The sequence below is a fragment of the Choristoneura fumiferana genome, chromosome 10, assembly GCF_025370935.1.
Source record: "Choristoneura fumiferana chromosome 10, NRCan_CFum_1, whole genome shotgun sequence".
In the NCBI taxonomy this organism is placed as follows: domain Eukaryota; kingdom Metazoa; phylum Arthropoda; class Insecta; order Lepidoptera; family Tortricidae; genus Choristoneura; species Choristoneura fumiferana.
The window spans coordinates 6,639,757-6,665,241 of record NC_133481.1 but is presented as its reverse complement, the minus strand read 5'-3'; the positions used below and the strand labels follow the sequence as shown (position 1 = coordinate 6,665,241).

Genomic DNA, 25,485 nt, shown 5'->3' with positions numbered 1-25,485 from the left:
CTTCTTGTCCAGTGAACCCTATCATGCAGTATTTGCCTTGGATTCTGCCTGATTCCGTCTCCTGGTTTATACGGAGACACTGGTCATAGTTGCCGAGGTTCACGAAGTTTCCTGTCAGCAGACCTTGTGGAATACGAAACTGGCGTCGTAGACTGTAATCAGGAATATGAAAAATTACGATACATACTTCCAAACTGCGGGGAGACGAAGCTAACTACTTTAACTAGATGGACTGACGACATCGTCATAGTTGCGGGAACAGGTGGATGCATTTGGTGAATTGTCGTTAATTATGTGACGTTATTTGTTCAACAGTTAACGTTTTACGGCTGTTTGATGATGATGAACTTCCAGACCAATGTTCAGTCTATTCAAATTTGATGGATATACATTATTCGGAATATTTTAGCAGATAGATGGGGTAGTTTGACTAAACACTCTTGTGGAGGTTTTTCAGCGGCTTTTTTAATCATAGTCTGAGACAAGACTTTGAAAATCGACCAATGGAAACATATTACTAACCATAATTAAACAATCCAGAAAAACATTCTTAGGGGTGTTCAGTTAAATTAACCCAATCATTTGAAATTCACCTCTTGCCTATTATTTATCTCACTGCTGTGCTCAGACCTCGAGTTCCTTATAAAAATCAAACAGGATTAATTGCCGAGGGCTAGGTAGGTACCTAAGTATACTAAAACTGACACGTCGTCAACAATCTATTTCTAAATATTTGTTGTACTCTGTACTCACATTCAAATGCCCTCATGCCGCCTAGTTGTTCCTGGCACAACTCCTGATCCAACACATTTTGGTAAAGGTCATCGTCAAACAGGCCATCTCGTGCACCGACCACCGATACACTAATCATAATAAGCCATAAATAAGCCATTGTACTTGCACAAATACACATGTGACACTAATTAGGAAAGCGTGAAATATTCACATCCTCGCGCCTCGTTCAGAATTAGATATACGCATTAATCGATTTTTTGATAACTTGTTTCAGATTTCTTGATAACCTACGTATACGATACGTTAGTCATTATTCAGCGTACCTACTATTTATGCCTATATACTATGTTGCAAGACTATTTTTACTCTATTTTTTTTATTAAGTAAAAACAAAACAATATGATTAATTTAGAAATATATAATCAAAATAAAAAGTATGTACCTATATGGTAACATAGAATGATTGATAACGTATTTACTCGTATTTTCATCTAAAAATTTATAATAGGTATAAACAAAAATAATACGATTACTTCAACAGTTTCTTCAATCCTTAAGGAAAACCCCTTATAGTAGACGTGTACTAGCCTTGTGTCGCCACTCGTTGACAAGATTCATGTTAGACATTGAAATTACCATTTAATATGTTTGAAATAATCATAAACAAATCATAATGATAAAATTACTTAATTTTTGAAAGTTGCAGAACTAAAGTTGTTCCATTTGAGTAGCAGAACTTGTGTTTTATTTTTTTGCTCCTGTTACAGGGCCCACCGGGTATAAGGCTTACACTGATGGTTTAGCATAAGATGGCATATCTGATTCAATAACAATGAATGACATTTAATTTCTGTGAGTTTACTACTCACTAGCTGATGCCCGCGGCCTCGCCCCCGATGTAGTTTTTTTTATTATTTTCTAAATCTTCTTTTATAAGAACCTTCTCCTGACAATAGCAAACACAACAAAAAGAGAATTAGCGAAATCAGTCCAGCCGTTCACGCGTGATGCCGTGACCAAGGGAAATAGGGATTTATTTTTATATATAAGAATGATAACAAAATTTTTCTCAGTCATGTTACTCAAGTATTATTAAAATAGATAACTATAATTACAAAATAAAGCGATTACTTGTAGAAAACATTGATTTATTTCGTAAATAAAATAAAATAACATTTCGTATTATTATAAATATTTAAATGTTTTTATTTATTACTAGGAAAGATTATACGACGATGTATTCTTTCTGAGGCGATGCTGCTGCAGGTTTCTCAGCTGTCGCAGATTTGGCAGTTGACGTCAGTGCTGGAAAGGCATAGAACAAATAATTTGGATTAAACTTCATTTCGACGTTGCCAATGTGCTATGAATTTATAAATCGATCACAGGCGGCAATGTACCGCCATTCGCACAAAATTTCTTAGTCGTCTTTGAATTTCTCAAAAAGTTGTCCCGTCATGAAATTGACAAGAAATCAGCTTGTCAAGAAATTATTAACACTAAGGGATAGTTACTTTAATAAAACATCCAAAATGTTTGACGTCAGGAAAATGACACGGAATCTTGCAAAGAAAAAATCGTAATCTTTCTATGTTACCTCTTCAAGCTCAAACCGCTGAATCGATTCAGATAAAATGTAGTATGGAGATAGTTTGAGACATTGTGAAGGACATGGGGATGGTTAACATTTTAGAAAATTGCATAGTTCCCGCGGGATAGCGATAAACAAATTCATCGCAGACAAAGTCACGGGTAACAGCTAGTATTTTTTCACAGAAATGGGTTTGCGTTTGACAATCACGTCTGAGGCCCGTAATAGTCGGAGGCTCTGCGCTCGAAGTTGTTGAGGACTATGTATGACGTGGTATGACAAATGGTCCAGTTAGGTAGGTCCAACTTCGAGAAAGAGATCACTTGTCGAATCCGACTCGGCTGGGCAGCGTTCGGGAAGCTTCGCAGTGTCTTTTCGTCCAAATTAACGCAGTGTTTGAAGTCTTTGACCAGTGTGTTTTGCCAGTGATGACGTACGGATCTGAGACGTGGGTGCTAACGATGGGCCTCATTAGGAAGCTCAAAGTCACTCAAGGGGCTATGGAGAGGTCTATGCTCGGGGTTTCTCTGCGGGATAGAATCAGAAATGATGATTACCGACATAGCCCGAAGAATTGCGAAACTGAAGTGGCAGTGGGCGGGGCACATTGCTCGCAGGACTGATGGCCGATGGAGTCAGAAGGTTCTCGAATGGCGTCCACGAACCGGGAGAAGAGCTGTCGGTAGGCCTCCAACAAGATGGAGCGACGACCTGGTTAAGATCGTGGGATCGCGTTGGATGCGGAAAGCACAAGACCGGTCTGAGTGGAGAGCCTTGGAGGAGGCCTATGTCCAGCAGTGGACGTCTTTCGGCTGACATGATGAATCACGTCTGAAGACGGCCAGATTGTAGCGATCAGGGAACACAGAATCTGGCAGAGCATTCCACTTTCCACTCCTTAGCTGTCGGGGTAATAAAAATAATGGACAAGCTAGTAATTAAATGAAGTGAAAAAATACCTTTCAGTATGAGTTTTTGCAGCGTAGAGCAAGGAGCGTCAACGAGGATGCATGCGGCCGTCGAACAGATCACCGTGTATGCCGTTGCGCTTGCAAACACCAAGAACTAAGGACATTAAACATCTTTGATATATTTTTGAAACGACTCAAAACTAAAGTCCAAAAAGCTCGTGCATGAAAACGTAATGTATTCACTAAATTAATGCTATTTTGAACCGAATTCGAACGGGATAAAAAGTAGACTTAGTGTTATTCCAGACGTCCAGCTACCTACATAACAAATTACATCCAAATCCGGCCAGCCATTCTAGCGTGAAGAAGGTACGAGTAACAAACAAAAAATCCCGTGATAATTCCCGAAAATTACATCGTGGTTTTCATTGTCATTCATCGGCATCCATGTATAGACTGCATGTTTCTTATATTAAAACGGCTTACAAAATTTGTTCACAGAGTGGTTTTGTCAACTTTTTACTATAGTTTGTTGACGTCCATGACAGAGGTTGTGTCAAAGTAATAATGTTGAATGATGCGCCGCGCGTTTTGTTCCAAACAGCCTGTCTATTGCCTTAAGGTACATATATGTCAATGTTAAACATTGCATTAAAAACAACCATGCCACACACACACACACACACACACACACACACACACACACAGACAGACACACACCTACACATCCTAACTATGTTACACGTAAATACGAAAATTTGTATGTATGTGTATACAAATTTTCGTATTTACGTGTAACATAGTTAGGATTGTTACTCAAAATCTCGTTTTGGGTATTCACCAGGCTTTCCAGGCTGAAGTAGAAGGGGGTGACGATGCCACCAAAAATGGAGTAGAGCACGGAGTAGTGGAACAGGTACATCGCGTAGGAGATACGAGCCATGAACTTCCATAGCTTTAGCGAGAGAAACCAATTTATGGGACCTGAAAGCGTCAACAATTCCAACATCATTTAGGGCCGTTTCATCAAAGTAACTTTGGCGATTTTCACTCACAGTGATTATTGCCATAATTTAGTAGCATTTAAGAGCATTTAAGTCCCGGTTGCAACAATAACTATGCCTCTCTGTTGAGTTCCTGTAATTTTCTACTGCGTTTAAAAATAGTTAACAGAGACAGCATCTCAATATCTTCCACATTCCACATAATAATTTTCTAAAGTTTCGCTATTTTTCCCTCATAATAAAGTAACCTATTTGTAATTAAAAATGTATTGTTAACAAATATATCGTCGCTCGGCAGGCAAAAGTACTAAGCGACACTTTGGGCTAAAATGAGTTATGCATATCACCAGAATCAGCGAATTTTTCTGCATCGAACTGTCTAGGTTCAAAGCGATTGGAGCAAAATTTAACTTTTTTTGGCGCTTTAGTCTTTCAAAAAACGCTTAAATTTGGGAAGCAAATTACTTAATGCAGCATCACTTTCATTATTTTCATTTTAGTACTGTTACCTTTTTGCCATTTTTCGATTTACTGTCGTTCAGTCTTTTGCCATTTTTCTAGTTTGCAAATGTTGGACGTTTAGTATTTTGTGCAAAAAAAAAAAAAATACCTTTGTCACTTCAGTAATTATGCCCTCCCGAGTTGAAGTTTTATACACCTTTAGTCGTTTGGTTGTATTGATAAGAATTCATTTATAAGAATTTAGCTATTTGTTCTTAAAAACTAAAACATACGTTTGGCATTTTAGCCATTTTAACATATACAAAAGCATACATTCAAACAGGATTAGCAAAAAAACTTCACGAAATATTATAGATTTGGTGAAATTAGTCATTACTCTTGACCTTTATCGTGTATTAAAAAAGTGTTTAGTATATATACGTAGTAAAATATCATTGCAATTCGATGTTTGGTATATAGAAACATCATATTTTCTTAAGATTTATAACTTTATTTATAAATTATAATGATTATTATTCCTTAAAACTTTAAGTTCTTTTTATGTTGCCAAAGGATAAAAGAAAATAGTATGTATGTATGTAAACTCTTAATTGTACAAAAGAAAAGAAACACAACACAATTGACAAACTTTGAGATACTTGTACAAAGGCGGACTTATCCCTTTAAGGGATCTCTCCCAGGCAACCTCAATAGTAAATCTATTTCAAAATTTTGTAGTTATAATTTTATCGCTACGGTTCTGTTTGCATCGAATAAAGATGATGTTCGGCCCTAAGTATTTGAAATTTAGAGTTAGAAGTTTTAATTTGTTTTTATTAATGTTACATAAATAGCTTAAGTTTAGTCCAGAAGGCCCCCTCGAGTTGTCCCTGGCGCAAAGGTAGCCATCAAACTGGCCGCATTACCACGTTTAATGGCGATAGACAATCTTTGCACCAGGGAACGAATCCGCGCGGGCGTGAGCGTGAGACCCCCTTTCCGTAATTCGACGTCCCACTTCCCGAATGTAAACAATCGCCTCAAACGCAAGAGGAACAAAATAATAGTGCCGAATAATTCTGCCGTTTTTTGACCGCAAAATCCACCGCGGATTGCCGCGGACTATTCAGCTGAGGTGCGAGGCGGCGAAAGTACTAACGCACGTAACGTCCGACAGCAAACACTTCCCGTTCTGCCATGGCACTAAAGTTAAGCCATCTGGCCTTTTGCTGTCGGTTCGACAGAGGACCGGAGGCTCCAGAACGCAGAGGATGTTGGCGGATATTAAAGCCCTCTTCAGTATGTCAAAGAGAGCGTAGTAGCGCGGAAATTTTCCTGAACACCGACAAGAACTCAACGCGTGAAATGGCCAGGGTGCGTACCGGTGGCTAGGTATAACAACTTTAGATATATTATTGGTAGATATAACTTTCAGTGGGTATAATGAATTATTGGTATAATCTGGAATACGTAATACTATTATAATAATAATGTGTTATGCCAAAAAAGTAGGTTAGGTTAGAACTGCGACCCTATCAAGAAACGAAACTGCCTGAAAACTAGGTTAGGTTAGAATTGCAACTCCAACGATTTCATAAAGAAAACTAAATTATATCTACACATTATACTACTAAATACTTATAGCATAATATTGTGAAATTATGTGTTATTTGTTATACCGATCATCTTAAGCCCTGATGGCCATTTGCTTCCACCATGGAGCCGCAGATGCATTTATGAGGCACACAAACATCGCAGCCCAGGCGGAGAGCTACTGCCACCCACAATGAGTCGTTGTCCAGAAGTATTTCCAAATAAGGAGCAAGCAAAGCCCATAACCACGCTCCCGCTTTGATTTTTGATACCGACTTCAGCCTGGCTAAATCCACCCTAGTGGCACACCCACCCACAAGTGCCAGAGCGTCTCTAGCCCCCACGTCATCCCAAACTCGTTATATCAGCGGAGCCCGAGGCAGCGACGCTATTAGGTGTCGAGCCGTCCACCTCGCCAGTGCACCATGCACAAACGGTTTCATGAGAATTTTTAATTTTAAGAGACAAGGCCACTATAATAACTCCATGTGCTGATGCGAGGAAGACTGGCAAGCCCACATTCTCCACACGCCGCAAACTGAGACCAAACTTGAACATGGGACTTGGTTGAATTTAGTAGTGACGGGCAGGCTTCCTCCAGGTCGCATTCTGTCCTTAAGACTATAGAGTCCAAAGTATATGAGGCCGGTGTGTGGGGGCCGTTCGCCTGATGACTCGGTAGCACCTCCGGGTCTTGAGACGCTTGTGTTCGAAGCATCCTCCCGCGTCCCGCACGTTAAATTTCCCTCGGGAGCCGGATCGGTCCATTCAAGCCTTGCCGGTAAACTTGGAGGATGTGGTGCGAGCACTAGGGTCATTCCATAATGGGTCAGCCGTGGGCTTAGACGGAATTCGACCAGCTCATTTTCAGCTGGGTTTTGGAACACTGAGGTCACGATCCACAACACGCACTTTCGTCACGGAACCCGGAAATCCAGACTGTGTCGTCTTGAAGTAGGATCTCAAGAACGCGTCCAATACTGGCGAGAGGATGTTCTGTTGGGCGAAGTGAAAAAATACATTCCCACCCTGTACCTTTTTTACACCAGGTCTTTCATTCTTCTTCTAACCTTGTCTACGGCGATTTTCTTTCGCAGGTGGGTGCGCAGTAGGGAGATCAGCTTGGACCGCTTACCTTCAGTCTTACTATTCATGAAGCACTGTCGTCTCGAAAATCACCTCTTAATATTTGGTATTTACTCGTAGATGATGGCACCTAAGGAGCCTAAGGTCGTAAAGCAGGACTTGGCTTTCCTTATCCCCCCCCCCTTGAGAGGTATAGGACTGAAGGCGAATATGGGACAGAACACCGCCTGTTCTCCTTCTTTAACTTCTTTAAGGTCTTTCTTCCTGGTCTCAAAGGGCTTTTTACACGAGACCTTTACCCTCTTGGGTTCTTCTATTTTCCAAGAGGCCATTTCTAGTGCACTAGAGACCAGGAAGCGTCTATTTTGCTCGCCCAGGAACGTTTGAAGAGTATTAATACCCATCTCATCTTGACTCTGTTACGAATGTGTTTCGCAGTTCCAAAAATAACCAATTTTTGAAAACCACTCCAATGGTTGTGTTCGGGTAAAACTTCTTCTTTTGACGTCACGTTGAGAGATACAAAGGAGACTGTATTGAACGTGTCCCTTGCGGATGAGCAATGGGTCCAAGCGTCCTTGCCCATATGTAACGGTGGTCTCGGTTTGCGGCGTACGGCGGATGTGGGCTTGCCAGCGTTCCTCGGATCGGCACATGGAGTTGGTGGCCTTATCTCTTAAATTTTTAAATCTCATAAAGGTTACCAATACCATTTCGTATGTGGATGACGCACTGGCGAGCCGAATGAGACTGGCGTCACTGCACGGGGCTCCGCAGATACAATGAGTTTGGGATGACGAGGGACGCTCTAGCACGGCCTGTGGGTGTAACCACTGGGGTGGGTTTGGCCAGGCTGAAGTCGGCATCAAAAGTCAAAGCGGGAACGTGGTTATAGGCGTTGCCTGTTCGTTATTTGGGAACAGTCTTAGACAACGACTCATTGCGGGTGGCAGTAGCTCTCCGCCTGGGCTGCGATGTTTGCTGCGGCTCCATGGTGGAACCGAATGGCCATCAGGGTGTGTTATGACCAGTATAACAACTTTAGATATACTTTCACTAGAATAAAAGATATTTGGCATAAATACCAGTAATTCATTATACCCCACTGAACGTTATATCGAACATAGGTTATATCACATATATTATACCATCAATCAGGCCTACGCGTCTGTTCCAGACGAATTTTGGCGTGTTGCCTGTGCACAACGTCTTTGGTGGCTGACTAGACCGATGCGAGAGCGACATGTCGTCCACATCTCTGACAAGCGAAGTCTGCGGATGTTGATGCAGAACGGCCTTGGTGTCGTTTCTGTCAGGCAAGCCTTCATCGCAATACTTGCGGCCCTCCAACACACGTCTGCACCAATCAGTGCATTTTTCCGCAAGCTTTTCTCAGTCTAGGTGGTCAATTTTGAAGACGGCCATATCTCACTTAGCGCAGTCCTTAAATCTCAGCAAAGGTCTCACGACGTTTCATTTGGCATTATACCATATTACTGTTAGGGGCTGTTTCACCATCCATTGATTAGCGTTAACCGACGGTTAAATGTGATGCCGTCTCCGTCTATTGAGTCTATTCGAACAAAACAAATAGAGACGGCATCACACCTAACCACCAGTTAACAGTAATCAATGGATGGTGAAACAGCCCTTAGTATATTAATAGTTTGGTACAACAAGTACAACAAGTCCATGATACCGGAATAGTTAGATCATGAGAATATAACAAATGTTGTTGTACCAATAGTGCATTATATTTCTTAATCGTTATATAGACCAATGATATATCTAAAGTTGCTATAGCAACCATGACGCATGAGTTTGTTATTCAGGTTTCTTACTTATTAGGTACTAATAAGTACTATAATGTTGAATGAATGATTTATTTGCATAACATAGAAAAAAATGTTCTGAAGTTTTAGTTGAAATGCTAATTAAAGTTATTACCTACAGAATAAATTAAGGTATTTTACGTATTATTTCATCCTTAAACCTAAGCGTATGCTGTGTATATACACCAAAAATAGTAGGACATGATAATGATCAAAATACCTCAAAAAATAATAGTGAAAAAAACCTTTTGTGCATTTTGTTAGAAATCAGATGGTGCCTTTGTGATTAATTACCTTATAATATTAATAAAAGTCTAGTGTTAGTAACAGTTAACGTTAAGTTATTGAAATTTTAGCATATGATTAATATTTATTATAATTAATTAATATTATTTATATAATTTCTGTTCAGTAGGTACTTTGGAATATTTTTTCCCTTGCAATTTGGTAAATCAGCATTATGAACAGTTTGATAAGAAATAAAATGTGTGTTGTTAGTAAAAACATGCTAAATTTATTGAGACGTAAAATCACATAAGTTAATTTGAAATATGACGTTTGAGGTCAATTTTTACGTTTAGTCTTTTTGCCTGATTGCATTTGCTCGATGACTAGGGGACAATTTACTAAAGCGACACTTATCTCCTAAACCAGTGGATTTTGCTATGAATTATTAAACCTTATTATAGTCTATTACATTATGTGTCATATATTCCTGGAAATTTTAAAATTGGTTGTCTGGTTAAAAAGTTATGATTTTTTTCGTAAAAAAAAAACTTTAAATCGCTCTCCTGTAAAGTTGACGAAGTGTCGCTTTAGTACTTTTGCCTGCCGAGCGACGATATTATCATGGTATTCATGATGAATTCCTGTCAGTATTTACTAAAACTTCATTTATTTTAAACTAGATATCGCTATTCCGCGGGTACTATGCATTTTTCCGGGATAAAAAGTAGCCTATGTCCTTCCTCGGGACTCCGTTGAAGCGTGAAAAGGTAACAGACAGACAGACAGAGTTACTTTAACATTGTAATATAATAGTAGGGAAGTAGGGATTATTTTAGAAGAATAGTAGGTACCTACTCGACAGATTTTTCAGAAATAATGAAAAAAATAAGTAATTAAGACTTATTTAAGCCAACATGAAACTGCACTAGTAAGGATATTTTGCTATTAAGGTACTGTTGGTGCGGTGATGGTAAATTGTATTACATTTTCTCGAAATACGACCTATCTACTACGGGCCGGCCAGCATTGGAACTGCAACACAGCTGCAAAATGGCAGTATGAGTGCAGTTACACCAACTGCATCAAAACTGCAAACCGACTGTGCAATCCGCTTGCAGTTGCCGTGCAGTGCAGTCCTGTCAATCGCACACCGAATGCAAGCCGGCTGCACGGTCGTAATGCAGTTGTATTTGCAGTTGGAACGACTGCATTGTACAACTGCATTGTAACTACAATGCCCCCTCTCGCAGTTCTATTGCAGTCGTATTGCTGTTACACAAACCGAATCAAGACTGCATTCGAACTGCCATTTTGCAGCTGGGGAGCTGTTCAAATGCTGTCCGTCTGTACCAGCTCTACTTTACTGAAGATAATTCAACCGTCTAAAGCTCGAACTGTTTCTCACCTCCATATCCCACGACACAGACGAAAATTATCCAGCAAACTGACACTCCCCACAAGGATTTCATGAAAGACCGGTTCAATTTGTCCAGGAGTTCATCATGCCAGGTTAAATATAGTACATCTATACAATACAATGACGTCGCCCACGCTGCAAGATAACCAAGACTCACGGACCACTAAAAAATCAAAACACAACCCAAAACATTACTATCCTCTTTTTAACTGACTTCAAAAAAAGGAGGTTATCAATTCGGTTGTAATTTTTTTTACGTTTGTTCTCAGAATTCCGTTACTTTTGAACCGATTTGAAATTTTTCGTTCGTATAGGAACACCTTCAATTGGTCCCATAAGCACTAAGTAAATCGTCGTTTATCTTATCTAACAACACCGCTGAAGTCCGAATTTAGCGGTGTTTACATTCTTTTTTTTCTTTTTTCTTCTTTTTTTTTATTCGACTGGAGGGCAAATGAGCAAGTGGGTCTCCTGATGGTAAAAGATCACCACCGCCCATAAATATCTGCAACACCAGGGGTAACCAACCTAGAGGTCTAAGATGGGATACCTCAAGTGCCAGTAATTTCATCGGCTGTCGTACTCTCCACGCCGAAACACAACAATGCAAGCACTGCTGCTTTACGGCAGGATTAGCGAGCAAGACGGTGGTAGCAATCCGGGCGGACCTTGCACAAGGTCCTACCACCTGCATCAAGGGCCCTTCAATGATGATGAACATGATTAAAAGTAAGTACTGAAGACCTACTTACAAAGGGTATCCTAAGTTTTCTTCCTCGATTAATGTGGAGAATATATCCAAAAATCATTCCAATAACAAACGGCGGAGCTCTCGTCATCGTATTTGTGTGGTAATACACATGGTTATCATACCTTGAAAGGAGTAAAAAAATCTAAATACTAATTATGTAAGTAATATGAAATTTGATTGAAAATTGCTTAAAATATTCACTCCGATGTGAAATCGTTTAAAAAGCAATAAACGGTAGCTGCAGTCAGCGATGTTGTAAGTCCAACTATGAGTCCATTCCACGCAGATCTGGAGCTGCCCAGCACCCAGAAAAGCACCAACGGTGAAATAACGTGCAGCTGAACGTCCATTGACAGGTACCATAAGTGCGACAAACACTGGAAATCCAGAAAAACGGTATGTTAAAAATCATCATCATCATCATCATCGGCCTAACTTAGTCCACTGCTGGACATAGGCCACTCCAATTGCACGCCACTGGGCACGATTCCCGGCCACTCTTAACCAGTTCTTGCCAGCCGCCTTGCGAAGATCATTGCTTCACCTAGTCTGTCTTTATGGTCTCGCCGGAAGACCAGCGCTGGCTCCACCAAAGGAGTCCGCATTTTATGCTGAGGCGGGACCATTTCGGGCACAAGAAATAAGTATTTTTAATTATTTTTTGTACTTTGTATTCTCATTTTATTTTATTTAACTTTATTATTATTATGTTTTTTTGCTGTATCTATAATTTATATTTGTGTGTCCCGAATATTGTTTTTGATTTTCATTTTTCATTTCATTTTCTGAGGGCGTCCCACGCCACGTTTGCCGTTTCGCGGTCTCCACTCAAGAACTCGTTTAGTCCAGCGGTTAACGGTTCCTCAGCTGATATGGCCGGCCCACTGCCACTTCAGTTTGCTTGGGTACCTTACCTATCCGGTGAGCTATGTCGATGACTAGTTCTCTGTCGGATCTCCTCGTTCTGAATTCAATCCCTATAATATACTACCTATCCTAGCCTAGCCCTCTCATTCTGAGAGGAGGCCGGTGCCCAGCAGTGAAACGTATATAGGCTGAGATGATGATGATGATATTCCCTATATATTTAAATGCCTATTTAATATATTTGTAAGTATTCGAAGCAAGAATCATGCCCCACTGATTAAATCCTATTCACTTTTATTGTTTTTGGTAACAACAAGACCTACTTGACCAGAAAGATCACACAGTTTTGGATTTTGCTATGTTTTGCATTCATACCTGTTGTGTAGGGTTGACTATATTTAGAACAGGGAGCAGTGCTGTCCACCAATATCGACGACAAAATAGTACATTTTCGGCCATGTAATGCCAGTTAGCGCCGTCAGAGATGTGGTGAAAGACAGATGCCTGCAGCAGCACCACGCACCCGAGCAGCGGAAACATGCGCAGGAGTCGTTGGAGGTAGAAAACGTGAATATTTTTCAACAGTTGCACTGTAAAAGCAAGTTTTTGTAAAAGCAAGTTGAAAACTAGCTATGCCCGCGGCGCCGCCCGCGTGGAATTCGATCTGTGTCTGTAAGCGGCTAATTCACTCCTTATTTCTCTTCCTCTCCCCTGGAAGCGGAACTTGAAGTAATGTTGACAGATGGATACGCTTTAGGACTGTGAAACAGATAAAATTACCACTAAATTAAACTACACTACAAAATATATATTTTTTTGCCCTTATTCAAAATTTTAACTTGATTTAAACGACATAAAATAGTAGGTGTATATATCGGCCGATACAGTACCACTTTTATATTTTAATACAAGCATTTTGCTGACTGTAGTTTTTGTCAACTTTACTTGCATTTACCCAAACTACATTTGCATACCAAATTTCAAGTCGATACCATTAACCCTTAGATGAATGATTGGTCTCGCGCGCTCGCTTGACTAGATACCGCCCTAACTAAAAACAAAACGTTCGTGAATGCGGCAACTCAATATTGTAGTGTGCGTAAGAACGGTGTCAGACGATTTGCAAGGATGCTAGTGTGCGTGACGAATTGTGTTGCCAGCTGCTACACTGTTACCCGAATTATTGGGAAAATAAATTATTCTGTGGTCTATTAAGTTACTGGTTACAAAATGTATCTTGGGAAATACTTAGAAATTAAGAAGTAATTAAGAGTGAATATATTAATATGTTTGTGTATAGGTTAGGCGTAGGTTTCTTCTTTAAAAAAATGGTAGGTATGATGTAGGTATATCAATGATCAGGCCTCACTTTTAATTAAAATATATATATATATATTTAAGGACATTCAATATTTACAAATGATTACTGAAAATTCATGGACTGAGTCACCAACTAAGAAGTTTTGCGTACTTAACACGTTGCACCTATAGTTAAACCTAATAATAATGTACAGGTTAATTAAGACTAAAATAAAAATATTTTTTTACAAAATATACATACATAGGTACATGCATACATACATACGCTTGAAAAACATAACCCTCCTTCGGGCAGTCGGGTAAAAAGTTAACATTTCAGGAAAATGGGTAGAAATACGAAAAAAAAACAATTTTTTCGTTTCCCGTAATACCTAAGTAAATCAGCTGATCGGGCTTTTGACTGGGAAGACGAAAAACATTTTTAATTTTAAGACACATTCACCCCTTAATTAAATAGTGTCGGGTAACAATTTATACACCTTCAGTGTATAATATCACAAAGATAAACATTAAATAATATAGAACTAGGTTATGTATATATAATAATTACGTTAGATACTTAAATAAAATAAGTTATTAAAATTTATCATCATTTAATGATGATAACAATAAAATTCAATTTATTAAAATCTCAACCACGGGGAATTTGATTCTTGTGTACGCGGCAACACAGAATGGCGTTTAGGGTTCATGTTATTTTATTTTGTAATTTCGAAATTATACGATATTTACTGATGGTATGTGATCCCAGTGTCCTTTTTATTTCTTGTAGTATTATTATTAAACAGTTTCACTGCGATAACTGGCATTTTACTTCGGTTTATGACCAAAATTTAACAAAAATTCGGGACATGCACATTACACACAGTTTGCAACGCGACTGACTCGCCTCGGGCTCAGGTACGCCGATTTCGGCGTACTATTTGTTGCCGCATTTGACAAGTACGCCGGCGGTCTAGTCGAGCGAGCGCGCGAGACCAATCATTCATCTAAGCCATTAACCGTTGAAGAGTTCCATCCTGTGGAGGGAGACGATCCTGGCCGGACTACCAGGATATTACTACCATATTATTGTATTGTCACGCAATTTAGAGGAGACTGGGGACAAAAGTAAAATTTTTAGATTACTCGCTATCTATTATGTATTTGCTCAAATGAATATAGCTAGGTATATAAAACTTTTGTTTATACTCTTTAAATGTATATGTGTACACTTCTACTGAAAAGTAGAGTTCTTTTTTTTTATACTTACAAGGCTTTGAAAAATAACTGACGATTTTATAATACCACTCATTCTGTGGTAATCTGAATTCAGGTTGAGATACAGGGGTCAAACATGGTCACAAGCAGAGAATAGTGGATTATTGTCGTGGCCTGGAAGTAGGCAATTGCTGGCTGAGTATGAGAATTAAACGGACGAGCTTGCGAGTCCGTTTAACTAATACGAAGTCAGTAATTGCTATTCCAGCCGAGACTAATATAAAGCTTTTCTCAAAAATGGTAAAGGAAAAAAACTAAATTAGAATAAGTAAATTTTTCTCAACAAAATATGTTATGACATTTAATTTTATTCCAATAAAACTTTTCCTGCTTTCCCGACTTTTTCATTAAAAAAAAACAGTAGGTGTATTTTTCCGCCGAAAACACCACAAGCTGTTTCAACAAAATTTCTGATACCGGACATTAGACTTGGATGCATACGAATTGTGCCAACATTTCCATGGCCTTTTTAACTTTAAAAAAAAATTGTGACAATCATGCAGGCGCGCTAATTTATTATTGTCGAGCTAGCCCGCCTGCAATCTTTTTTTCTCAAAAATGTCCGTAAAAGTTGACATTATTCATTACATATCAGAAGGTGAAGTGCATAGTTTATGGTCAGCGAAAAATTAAAAAGTTAAAACGATTGCAGGCGCGCTAGCTCAACAATAATGAATTAGCGCGCCTGCAATCAGTCACATTTTTTTTTTAAAGTTAAAAAGGCCATGGAAATGTTAGCACAAGTCGTATACAGCCAAGTCTAATAATGGCCGGTATCAGATATTTTGTTGGAACTCCGGACTTTTTCTATTAGGTCTGAAATAGCTTGTGGTGTTTTCGGTGGAAAAATACACCTGCAAATGCTGCTGCTTAATGAAAAAAGGCGGGAAAGCATAAGAAAAACATTGGAATAAAATTAAATTTTATAATAGGTATATTTTGAGAAAAAGTTTATTCTATTTCAGAATTATTCTACATTTTTGAGAAAAGCTTTATATTAGTCTCGGCTGGAATAGCAATTGCTGGCTTCGTATTAGTTAAACGGACTCGCAAGCTCGTCCGTTTAATACTCATACTCAGCCAGCAATTGCCTACTTCCAGGCCACGACAATAATCTACTATTACTTTTTAATTTTTCGCTGACCATAAACTATGCACTTCACCTTCTGATATATAAAGAATAATGTCAACTTTTACGGACATTTTTGAGAAAATTGTATTTGCTAGCTCTGGACAGTCACATGTGGTATTTTGATCAGGGTTGTAATTAACGCAGCTTTTTATTAACTGTCATTTCTGCCTTCAAATTTAATACTCAATTAGTAAATATGTGACTAATTTTAAGCGCCCGATAAATACTTTTCATGCATGCAGCATGACGATTATTATAGCAACTAAATTTGTAATATGTCTACAAATGTTAAACTTTAAATAAGTGTATCTATTGTATCTATTAAACAATTTTAACAGACTCTAATTTAATATTATCACCTCTATTTGTATAAGGCTAAAGCGGGATTTCTTTTCTGCTTTGACGTCTAAAAGGCAAAGGACGAATCTATCATTTTTTACAAACATCGAGGATAATGATTAAAAAGTATGGCTAAAAACCAACAGCAAAGATCATTTTTGAAGCAATATTATCTGGGCTGCTATAAAAAAAACCTTACATCGAAGGTTAAGCCTTAGCTTCTGAACCTAACCTATCCAAGTCGCTTCTGCTCCGAACCGTCTTGCTGGCTCGCTTCGCTCACTCGACCATACGACTTGCGACTACATGTGACTTCTTCCGGTATTCTGAAATTGGCGGAGCCGGCCACGAGGTGTGTTGCTAATTTTCATTAAAAAGAAGACGAATTATTAATTTAGTTGCTAAGTCATTATTTGCGATGCTTCTTATTGGGGTTTGATGTTGATTAAATTAGTAGACAGATATTAAAGCTCAAAAAAAATGTAGCTGACTTAGAATATTAGTCGCCAAGTCATCAATTTTGAAGATAATATAAGTATTTATTGATAAGCCGAGTTCCATTAATTGTAAATTGTCGCTCGATTTTGCATAATTTGCTGGTATTGTAAAGATGGCATATATATTAGTTTAATAGAAGCTGTTCTATTAACACCGTTGCATACATACAAAAAAAGACGTTCCATTCATTATCTCCCTTTTGATCACTGCATAACTCTACAAAGCCGTTGTTACTTTCGACCCGCTGTTAATTTTATCCCCGGTCTCCCCTACATATTTATGTATTTATTATTATGTATGTATTTATGTATGTATGACTTGAAATTTGGCATATTTATGCCAAATACTGGAAGTTGGATGAACTTACCTTGCAAGATTTGACTACAGACAGTAAGACAACGGGACAGGTGAAACTAAATAAAAGCTTGTAAATAAAATAGGGATTACTTTTAAGAAGACTTTAAGTTTCGGTACATACTTTGTTTGATTTTCTTGATACTCTTAGAGGTATAAACTAGCAGTAAGCCACTCAATACTAAATATGTGTCTACTGCAAGTTCACCAGATATAAGCCACATGTTTGTTCGTTGGTCGAAAATCTGAAAAAGTAGGTATTACAGATGAGATGAAACTCAATTCGTCAAATCTAAACATAAATAAGTAAATAGAAGGACACCTACCACAAAGAAATCAAACAGGTTCATGGTGTATTTGTTAATGCTAGCAATGACGGTATGGCCGAGGATGATCCAAAGTATGGAGATAGACCTGATACCATCGATGCAGTCGATGGCACCTGAGGTGGCGCTGAATGTCAAGAGACGATGTGTGTTCGTGTATACCGAAAAACACCGAAGTAACTCGTTAGAATTCACAGGATCTGACAAAAATGTATCCTTCTGAGCCCCTCAGTAAATTTATGTATAGTATTACGCCAGGCCCCATGAGGATACCTGGAAATCCTGGAATGGAACCATTATAAATGGAACGTTCTAATAATAGTGTTTTAGTGATGCGTTGCTTTAGTATGTATCATAATAGGCAATATCTTCTATACATGTAATTCATCTGTAACAAGTCGATGTTGATGACATTAAAATATTAAAAAAAAACTGTTACTAGCCGACAACTGGTTGTCGCGAAACCTTCGGTTATATATTAAAGTTTTGGTTAATTTTAGTCTGTACATTGTACAATGATTTCAGGAATATGACATTAGATAATTCGTATATTTTTTTTTCTAACGCAAGATGAGCTGACGCGTTGTTAGGTGAGTGTCATGATCGGTATTAGTCATAATCTGCTTTTGTCATGTTCCTCACTAGTCACGTTCCGCTTTGGTCATGTTCTATCCTAGTAATTTTCTATCCTAGTCATGTGTATGTTTTTGGTACGTTTATGCGGCGTCGTCAATATAACCAGGCTGATACGCGAGCTTACACGTGTATTTCTTCTTCGTGAAATGCTTCTTATTCTTCTCATTCTTATAAAAAAAACTTCCACTAATAGAAAGCTACAGTTTATCTGACATTAGCTAACTTCTTTGTCCTCGGGAAAATGCAAAATTTCTGAGCAATAGGAATAAGTGTATTCTACATTTAGCAATTCAAAAAAAAGCCACACCGTTTCTGATTGAAATAAGCTATTTTTATCTCGAGAAAGTGTAAAGTTCCCGCGGGATGGAAATAACTGATTTGACATATTTATAAAATTCTTAATATTTAGAAAGGGTAGCTTTCTATTTGAAAGAATTTCTTAAATGAGCCCCAAAGTCGTACACCTACCTATTTCTATCCTGAGGAATTTTGCATTTTCCTAAAGAAATAGTAGCCTATCTCAATTAGGGATAGTGCAGCTTTCTATTAATGAAAGAATGAAAGAATTTAAATATTAAACTCAAAGTTGAAGCTATTTATTTCTATCCCGCGGGAATTTAGCATTTTACCGAAGAAAATGTAGTCTTTGTCTTTGTCCTTCTATTAGTACTTAAAACAATTTAAAAAAACAGCCCGATGTTGAATTTACGTATTTCTATCCTATGGGAATTTATCATTTTTTTGAAGAAAAAGTAGATTATGTAAATCAGGAATAATGTAGCTTTCTGTTGGTGAAAGAATTTTAAATATCTGCTTAGTAGTTTCAGAGATTTCCGCCTACAAACAAACAAAGTTTAGATATTTCCCTATCCCATGAGAATTCCGGAAAATCTTTTCTCAGTGCACTTCTTTGATTCCCAAGGAATACATCTGCCACCTATCTATCAACACAGTATTATTTTATATTAGCTAGTCACTTAGTACAAAAAATATTCCCTATCCCGCGGAAATTTCGGAAATTATCTTCTTTATGTAACTTTACAACCCTCAAGGATCACAAATGCTACATATAAAATTCCTGTATTTGCTTTAAAAAAACAAATCCCTTTTTAGTGTACCTCTACGGTACTCAAGGTATATGCGTGCCAAATTTCAAGTCTTTAGCTTCAGCAGTTTGGGCTGTGCGTTGATATATAAGTCAGTCAGTATATTTAGATAGTAAATAACCTTTTTTCCTCAGGAATCTTTGCCAAATATCATAGGTGGTACTCATTAATGTCAGGATCCCAATAAGTAAAAATACAGCGCTGGAAAAAAAAATGAGTTACTGCTCCACCTGCACATTAACATTAGTCTTCATCTAGTAGTACCTACATGGCGATGTAATCAGCCGCAACCAACGGCTTGTCTCCGCGCAGTCTGCAAAATTCTGTGTCATAGTTAAAATGGCCTTTTTTATTGTTTAAAATTGGGGCCAAAACGTCATCCACTGAACACGCTTTGGGAATACACAATGCCAGCGAAATGGATACTGCGTTAAAATGTATAAGTTTGTCTGTCCTGAAATCACAGAATTTTTTAAAGTTAAATCGTAAAAAACATTTTGACTTGTTGTTTTTTTTTTAAATATGGCTTTGTCCATTGGAGGACAATTGGGAATGGATGAAATTTTTAGAAACGCTTGAAACTTTTATTGAACCTTTCTAATTAACAAAAAAAACAGATTTTTAAGTATCATCAATTAATTAAAAAAAATTAAAGAGTTTTCTTTACCGACAAATTACGATAGTCCGGTCGGTTACGGGTTGTTCTATAGCCCAGAACAAAAAGCTTCAAAAAAGAATTTATGTGTCTTCGCCTCGTTCGTTTTGACAGGTGCCACACTTTACCGGCTCACCGGCTCGGATAATACCACACATGGAATTACCGACCCTGTTTTTCATGTACACACCCATAGAAGCTCATGTCAGTTTCTATGGGCGTGTACATGAAAAACAGGGTCGGTATTTCCATGTATCCGGACCGTTCCATGTATTCTGGGACATGTTTGTTATGGAGCAAAATATACCCCGCTCCCCCTTCTCCCGGGTCCCTCCTCACGCCTTCGAAAGTGTCCCGGATTGAGGTTATTTTCTAAAAACCATTAAACTACATAACAATTAGGGTGAAATAATAAATAATACTTATGTACGAAAATTATAATAAGAGGTATAATATTGTTGGGGATTAGTCTATGGGAGTTGCAGAGAAGGAAGAAAACAATTTAAAAAACCGGTCAAGAGCGTGTCGGACATGCCTAAGATAGGGTTCCGTAGCCGTTACGCAAAAATCAAGTAATATATATTTATATACATTATAACTAATGTATTATACATCAAGTTTAACACATCAGTGTACATTATAAACAATTTCCCGTGTTTGATTATAATGTATGTGATCCCCATGGAAATCAATTTCCGAAAAATGTCAAACTTAAATAAGTAAGAAAGGGTGGTTTTAACTGCTCTATATAAATCAATGAAAACTCAACGAGTACGTACACTTCGCGTGATGGATTGCTATGCTACTAAGTCAAAAAGATAATTGTCATTTTCTACTACACAAATCCTTCCGATTCGACCCGGAACGGGCGCCGGAGCGGGGGAGCAGCGGTGGTGGCGGCAGCTGTGCTGGTGGTGATGGAAGTGTGCCTCCATCTTCCTCCTCGTCTGCCCCGATACCCTCACACGTTGCTGTGTGGAGAACGGCGTCCATCGGGGACAGGTCCAGCCTAGGGATGGTCGGGCGCGAAAGCAACTAGGGAGACGTCGACACCGAGAAGCGGTCTGCTCTGGCTTCACCCTTACGGTGCCTAAAATAATCTATACACGACTACTGACTTGCGTCGTCGGTTTAGAGACTATTGGGTCGTCGTCTCAGAGATAGGGGGTGCGATCCTGATCTGGATCGTGGCTGGTTCAACAGGTGTGCATTGCTATACAGCCAGTATAATGGGGACTTTTAAACGGGGCACGATGCAGGGGGGGATTTTTAGGTTAGTGTATTATTTTTTATTCTTTTTAGTTATATATATTGTTAATTTAATGACAGTGTTTAGTTTAATTTAATTTAATTTTATCAATTGATTTCATTTAGTTTGATTTAGTTTTAATTTTGTAATTTGACATGTATGTATTGCTATCTGACATTAAATATTTTAGTATTATTATTTGTATTGCCAAAGTTTTCATTCATTCCAAAAGACCACTCACGCTAACGGAATGCGCGGAATATAGATAATTACGTATGCCGATATGTATGTATAATATGGGGAATGTAGCGGGAATGGTTTGAAAATTTACATCAACAGCAATTTGGGTTGTTTTGGATGCACACCCGGGATAGGGAGAGAGTGGATTACTTTTAACTGCGCCCCTTAGATTAATTCTAAATGATTTTGATATTTTTGAAATTTACCACGAGCTTTGCGGTGAAGGAAAACATCGTGAGGAAACCTGCAACAAACCTGCGAAGCAATTCAATGGTGTGTGTGAAGTTCCCAATCCGCACTGGGCCCGCGTGGGAACTATGGCCCAAGCCCTCTTGTTCTAAGAGGAGGCCTGTGCCCAGCAGTGGGACGTATATAGGCTGGGATGATGATGATGATGATGATTTTGATAAATTCCCCATACAAGTATTGCAATTTAATTTTACTCAACTATTATTACAGATAATCGTTTAGAGTATAAATATATGCATTATATTTGTTACAACTTAGATACCTACCTCTGTTTTACACCATCAATGATACTCTTAACCCCAGTTTCAAGTAGCCAGGATGTCCCGGTGAGCCAGGACATCGTCTTGGTTTCTTTGATATTAGTGCTAATCATGCAGAATTTGCCTTCTATAGTTTTCCCTTTGACGTGTTGTTTGATTGATAGACACTGGTGGAAGTTGCCCAGGCCGACCGAGCTGCTTGTCAATATACCCTGCGGTACTTGGAAGCTTGCATCGGAAACTGGAACACAAAATAAAAAGAATCCATATTTATATTGAAGTGTGTGTTTGTATGTTTGTCCGTCTTTCACAAACTTTTTTGGCATAGAGGTAGTTTATGGGCCAGAGCACATAGGGCTACTTTGATAACCGAATTCCACGCGGGCGAAGCCGCAGGCATAAGCTGTATATTCTTAAATAACCACATCATTATTGGTAATTGAAGGCGGTTATTTGAAAAGCATTCATGGAGTCGAAGCCAACATGAAGAGGCATTTGGTATTATGAAAATAAATGTTGAAAATAGCCTGAATGGCTTCGAGAAAAGTATGGTACGGCCGTGCCTTTGTTCTTGTTTTGCTCGACTTGGCGGGGGCACTGCCGTGCCCCCAGATAAATTGGGCACAACGAAGGCGTATAAATAACTATGGAAGTCTATCCCCTTATACACTATGAGGATGTGCTAGCGGACAGTCCTCCACATCTACTGCCGGAACATTGCAGAAGGCGAAATGAAATGGGCCACGGAGATGGGATGCTGTGGACAGGATTACCGGGCTGAGATGTGGAGGGATTTTTTCTCTGTGTATCTGTTTTCTGTGTCGCTTGCTATGTCTGGTGTACAATAAAGAGTCTTTGTATTGTACTGTTGTATAACGGACACCTACCATTGCAATATCCATGAATTACATTTTGGTAGGCGGTGACTCACCATTCACTAAATTCACTAACTTGTGTGTAATGCGCACGTGTTTACGTGTATCCCCGGAGGTCGCAAGTTTGTGGTGTCGCTACGCACCAAAAGCTCTACACAGTCACCCCATTATTATAATACTCTACTCTTCTCTACATATATACACATGCCCCGTGTGGTGTCGGGTTAGAATGACACCTCTCCATTTCTTCCGTGGATGTCGTAAGAAGCGACAAAGGATATAGGTTAAGTCAGTATTGTACCGTTTTTGTCAAACTTTAAACCTACGAGTAAAATTGCTAAAAATGGCTCCGAAAACGGTAACGTTTCGTGTGCTCTATCTACCCCATTTGGGAATGCAGGCGTGATGTGTGTGTTCTACATATTGTAAGGAATTGTCAAGCTCACATTCCGAAGTCCTCATATCCCTCAGCTGCTGTTGGCAGCGCACCGGATCCAGTACATTCCGATGTAATTCATAGTCAAACACTCTGCTAGGGCTTCCGGCTTTAGGCCACGAACTTACAAATTTAGTAACACTTAATATTACAAAATATTTAAATAATATATCACACATTAGCTGTTGGCATTTTATATTGCCCATATTGTGGAACCCAATGAAATGATGTTTATAATAATAGTACTTTATGCAACAATTGTATCAGAAAAGTAAAAAAAAAATGAAAAATTAAACAGACTAGAAAAAAATCATGAATATACTTTTCTACTTGTTTGAAGTTGGTGCCTCAGCACGAGCCAACAGCAGTTATAAAAGCCTCATAGATAGTACGGAGGTAAAGTAGACTATGAGATGACTATAAAGGTCCACTTCTGCTGGCTCGTGCTGAGGCACTGACTTCATATCCTACTAAAAATATAAATAGGAAAGTTTGTAAGTGTGTAGGCACACACGCATTATCATTCCTTCTTTGTCTTACTAACTAATATTTTTAGCGAGTGAATGAGTACACTACCGACTGACTCACTTGTCTTTGTATTGTTATTGTATGTGAATGAGATCAAACAATGCTATACATTATGCGAACAGCATTATTTATATTTTAAATTCACAGAGAGTTAAGTCAGTCAGCAAGCAAGCAAGCGAGTAGGTACGAGACGAGTGCGAGAGCGAGATTGTAGTGAGGGTACGAATTCCTACTATCCTTATAATAATATAAATAGGAAAGTTTGTAAGTGTGTTTGTTACTACTTCACGCCAAAACGGCGGGACAAATTTGGATGGAATTTAGTATGAAGATATCTGGACTTCTGTAATAACACATAGGCTACTTTTATCCCGATATTCTTACGGTATAGAGAAAAAATCTCGAAATAACAACCGCTGGACTTAGAGTCATGGAATTTGGCAATAGTAGATTGTACAACAACAGCATAAAACGAGCCATTTTACCCGAGGCATTCATATAGCCACCCGAAGCGGTAGGTATACGGCGAGGGTGGATAGACACGTCGAGGGGAAAATGAGTTTAATGCTCGAGTTTTACACTCTGCTTTTCACTTCGATGGCGAGGAAATGAAATAGCAACAGTGGAAACAATGGTTCACTTTCTATGTACCTTTTATTTTTTATGCATTATTATAATAATTCCATTATTTTAATTTTACTGATTTTATTATGATTGATTTGATTGATTTTTAGTTTTATATAAATGACAAAATATTTAAAAAATATATAGAAACTTTTTTGTTTGTGGCTGTTGACACCTGATTACCTTGGTCTTGAGTTGGTATTAGACGAAGATTTTATTTTATGCACTAGAGCATAAAAAGTAATTTTATGTCGCCTAGATACAGCATAAACACGAACTTTACGAGCATGAGAAGTGAAAAGTTATTTTTAATGCAACGTCAATGAAAACTACTATGTAATTTTCGGGAATTCCCACGGAAATTTTATTTGGTACCTACTTCTTTATGCTAGAATGGTTGAACGGTTTTGGATTAAATTTGGTGTAGACAGCTGGACATCTGGAATAATTTATACGGTAATTTTTATTCCGGTATTCCCATGGGATCGAGATAAAATCTCGAAATCTCATCCGCTGGGTATGAGCCACGAAACCTGGCACTGCTGTTTATAATGCCACGTGATAAGATTACGATGTGGGAATTTTGTAAAATCTCGGAATTTCAGTTTAACTGCAACATCTAATGGTCGCGTACGAAGCCACGGGTAAATACTTATGAATGGTATGTATAAGTAGATAAACTAAAGACACATGTAGCAGATACTGAGTGAAATAAGCTAGTGAGCTAAATGAATAATATATAATATCTCGTGCGCTGCAGATAAATAATCACTATGTTATCACTCTTTCCAGTCAAGTGACACATTTTGCCCACCTCTAGCCAAGAGATTTTCTTGACTTAATTGTACAATGTTGCATACAATACTTTTCTACGACAGATAGTAGGTAAAATATGAAATTAAAGAAAAAAGTAACTTTAGTAAAAACTATGATAAATTCAAA

The 25,485-nt window shown here is 38.4% G+C and overlaps 1 protein-coding gene across 6 annotated transcripts; it reads right to left on the bottom strand.

Annotated features, from left to right (window-relative positions):
- Nucleotides 1–1,954: 1,954 nt before the first annotated feature.
- On the bottom strand, nucleotides 1,955–25,485 carry LOC141431953 (nose resistant to fluoxetine protein 6-like). Of its 6 annotated transcripts, none has more exons than XM_074093250.1 (14): nucleotides 25,358–25,485; nucleotides 23,402–23,690; nucleotides 22,087–22,321; nucleotides 19,696–19,881; nucleotides 19,549–19,628; nucleotides 17,686–17,885; nucleotides 17,484–17,604; nucleotides 12,832–13,046; nucleotides 11,791–11,966; nucleotides 11,591–11,711; nucleotides 10,827–11,001; nucleotides 4,079–4,221; nucleotides 3,286–3,391; nucleotides 1,955–2,040 (listed from the first exon to the last, which is right to left on the bottom strand). In XM_074093250.1, the coding sequence occupies exons 2-14, from the start codon at nucleotides 23,595–23,597 to the stop codon at nucleotides 1,961–1,963; spliced, it is 2,034 nt and encodes a 677-aa protein (XP_073949351.1). In that variant the 5' UTR covers nucleotides 23,598–23,690; nucleotides 25,358–25,485; the 3' UTR covers nucleotides 1,955–1,960. The 6 variants fall into 6 exon arrangements, with proteins under 6 accessions (XP_073949351.1, XP_073949354.1, XP_073949353.1 ...); XM_074093253.1 differs by having other exon boundaries at nucleotides 19,696–19,740; XM_074093252.1 differs by having other exon boundaries at nucleotides 23,402–23,573.

Bases quoted from the DNA above. Each gene is read 5' to 3' on its own strand.
- LOC141431953 (XM_074093250.1), bottom strand. From the start codon at position 23,597: ATGGGCAATATAAAATGCCAACAGCTAATGTGTGATATATTATTTAAA. The intron at 19,882-22,086 runs GTAGGTATCTAA...CTGTGATTTCAG, and splicing joins ATTGATGGTGTAAAACAGAG to GACAGACAAACTTATACATT. The intron at 2,041-3,285 runs GTATTTTTTCAC...ATGCCTTTCCAG, and splicing joins GCAAAAACTCATACTGAAAG to CACTGACGTCAACTGCCAAA.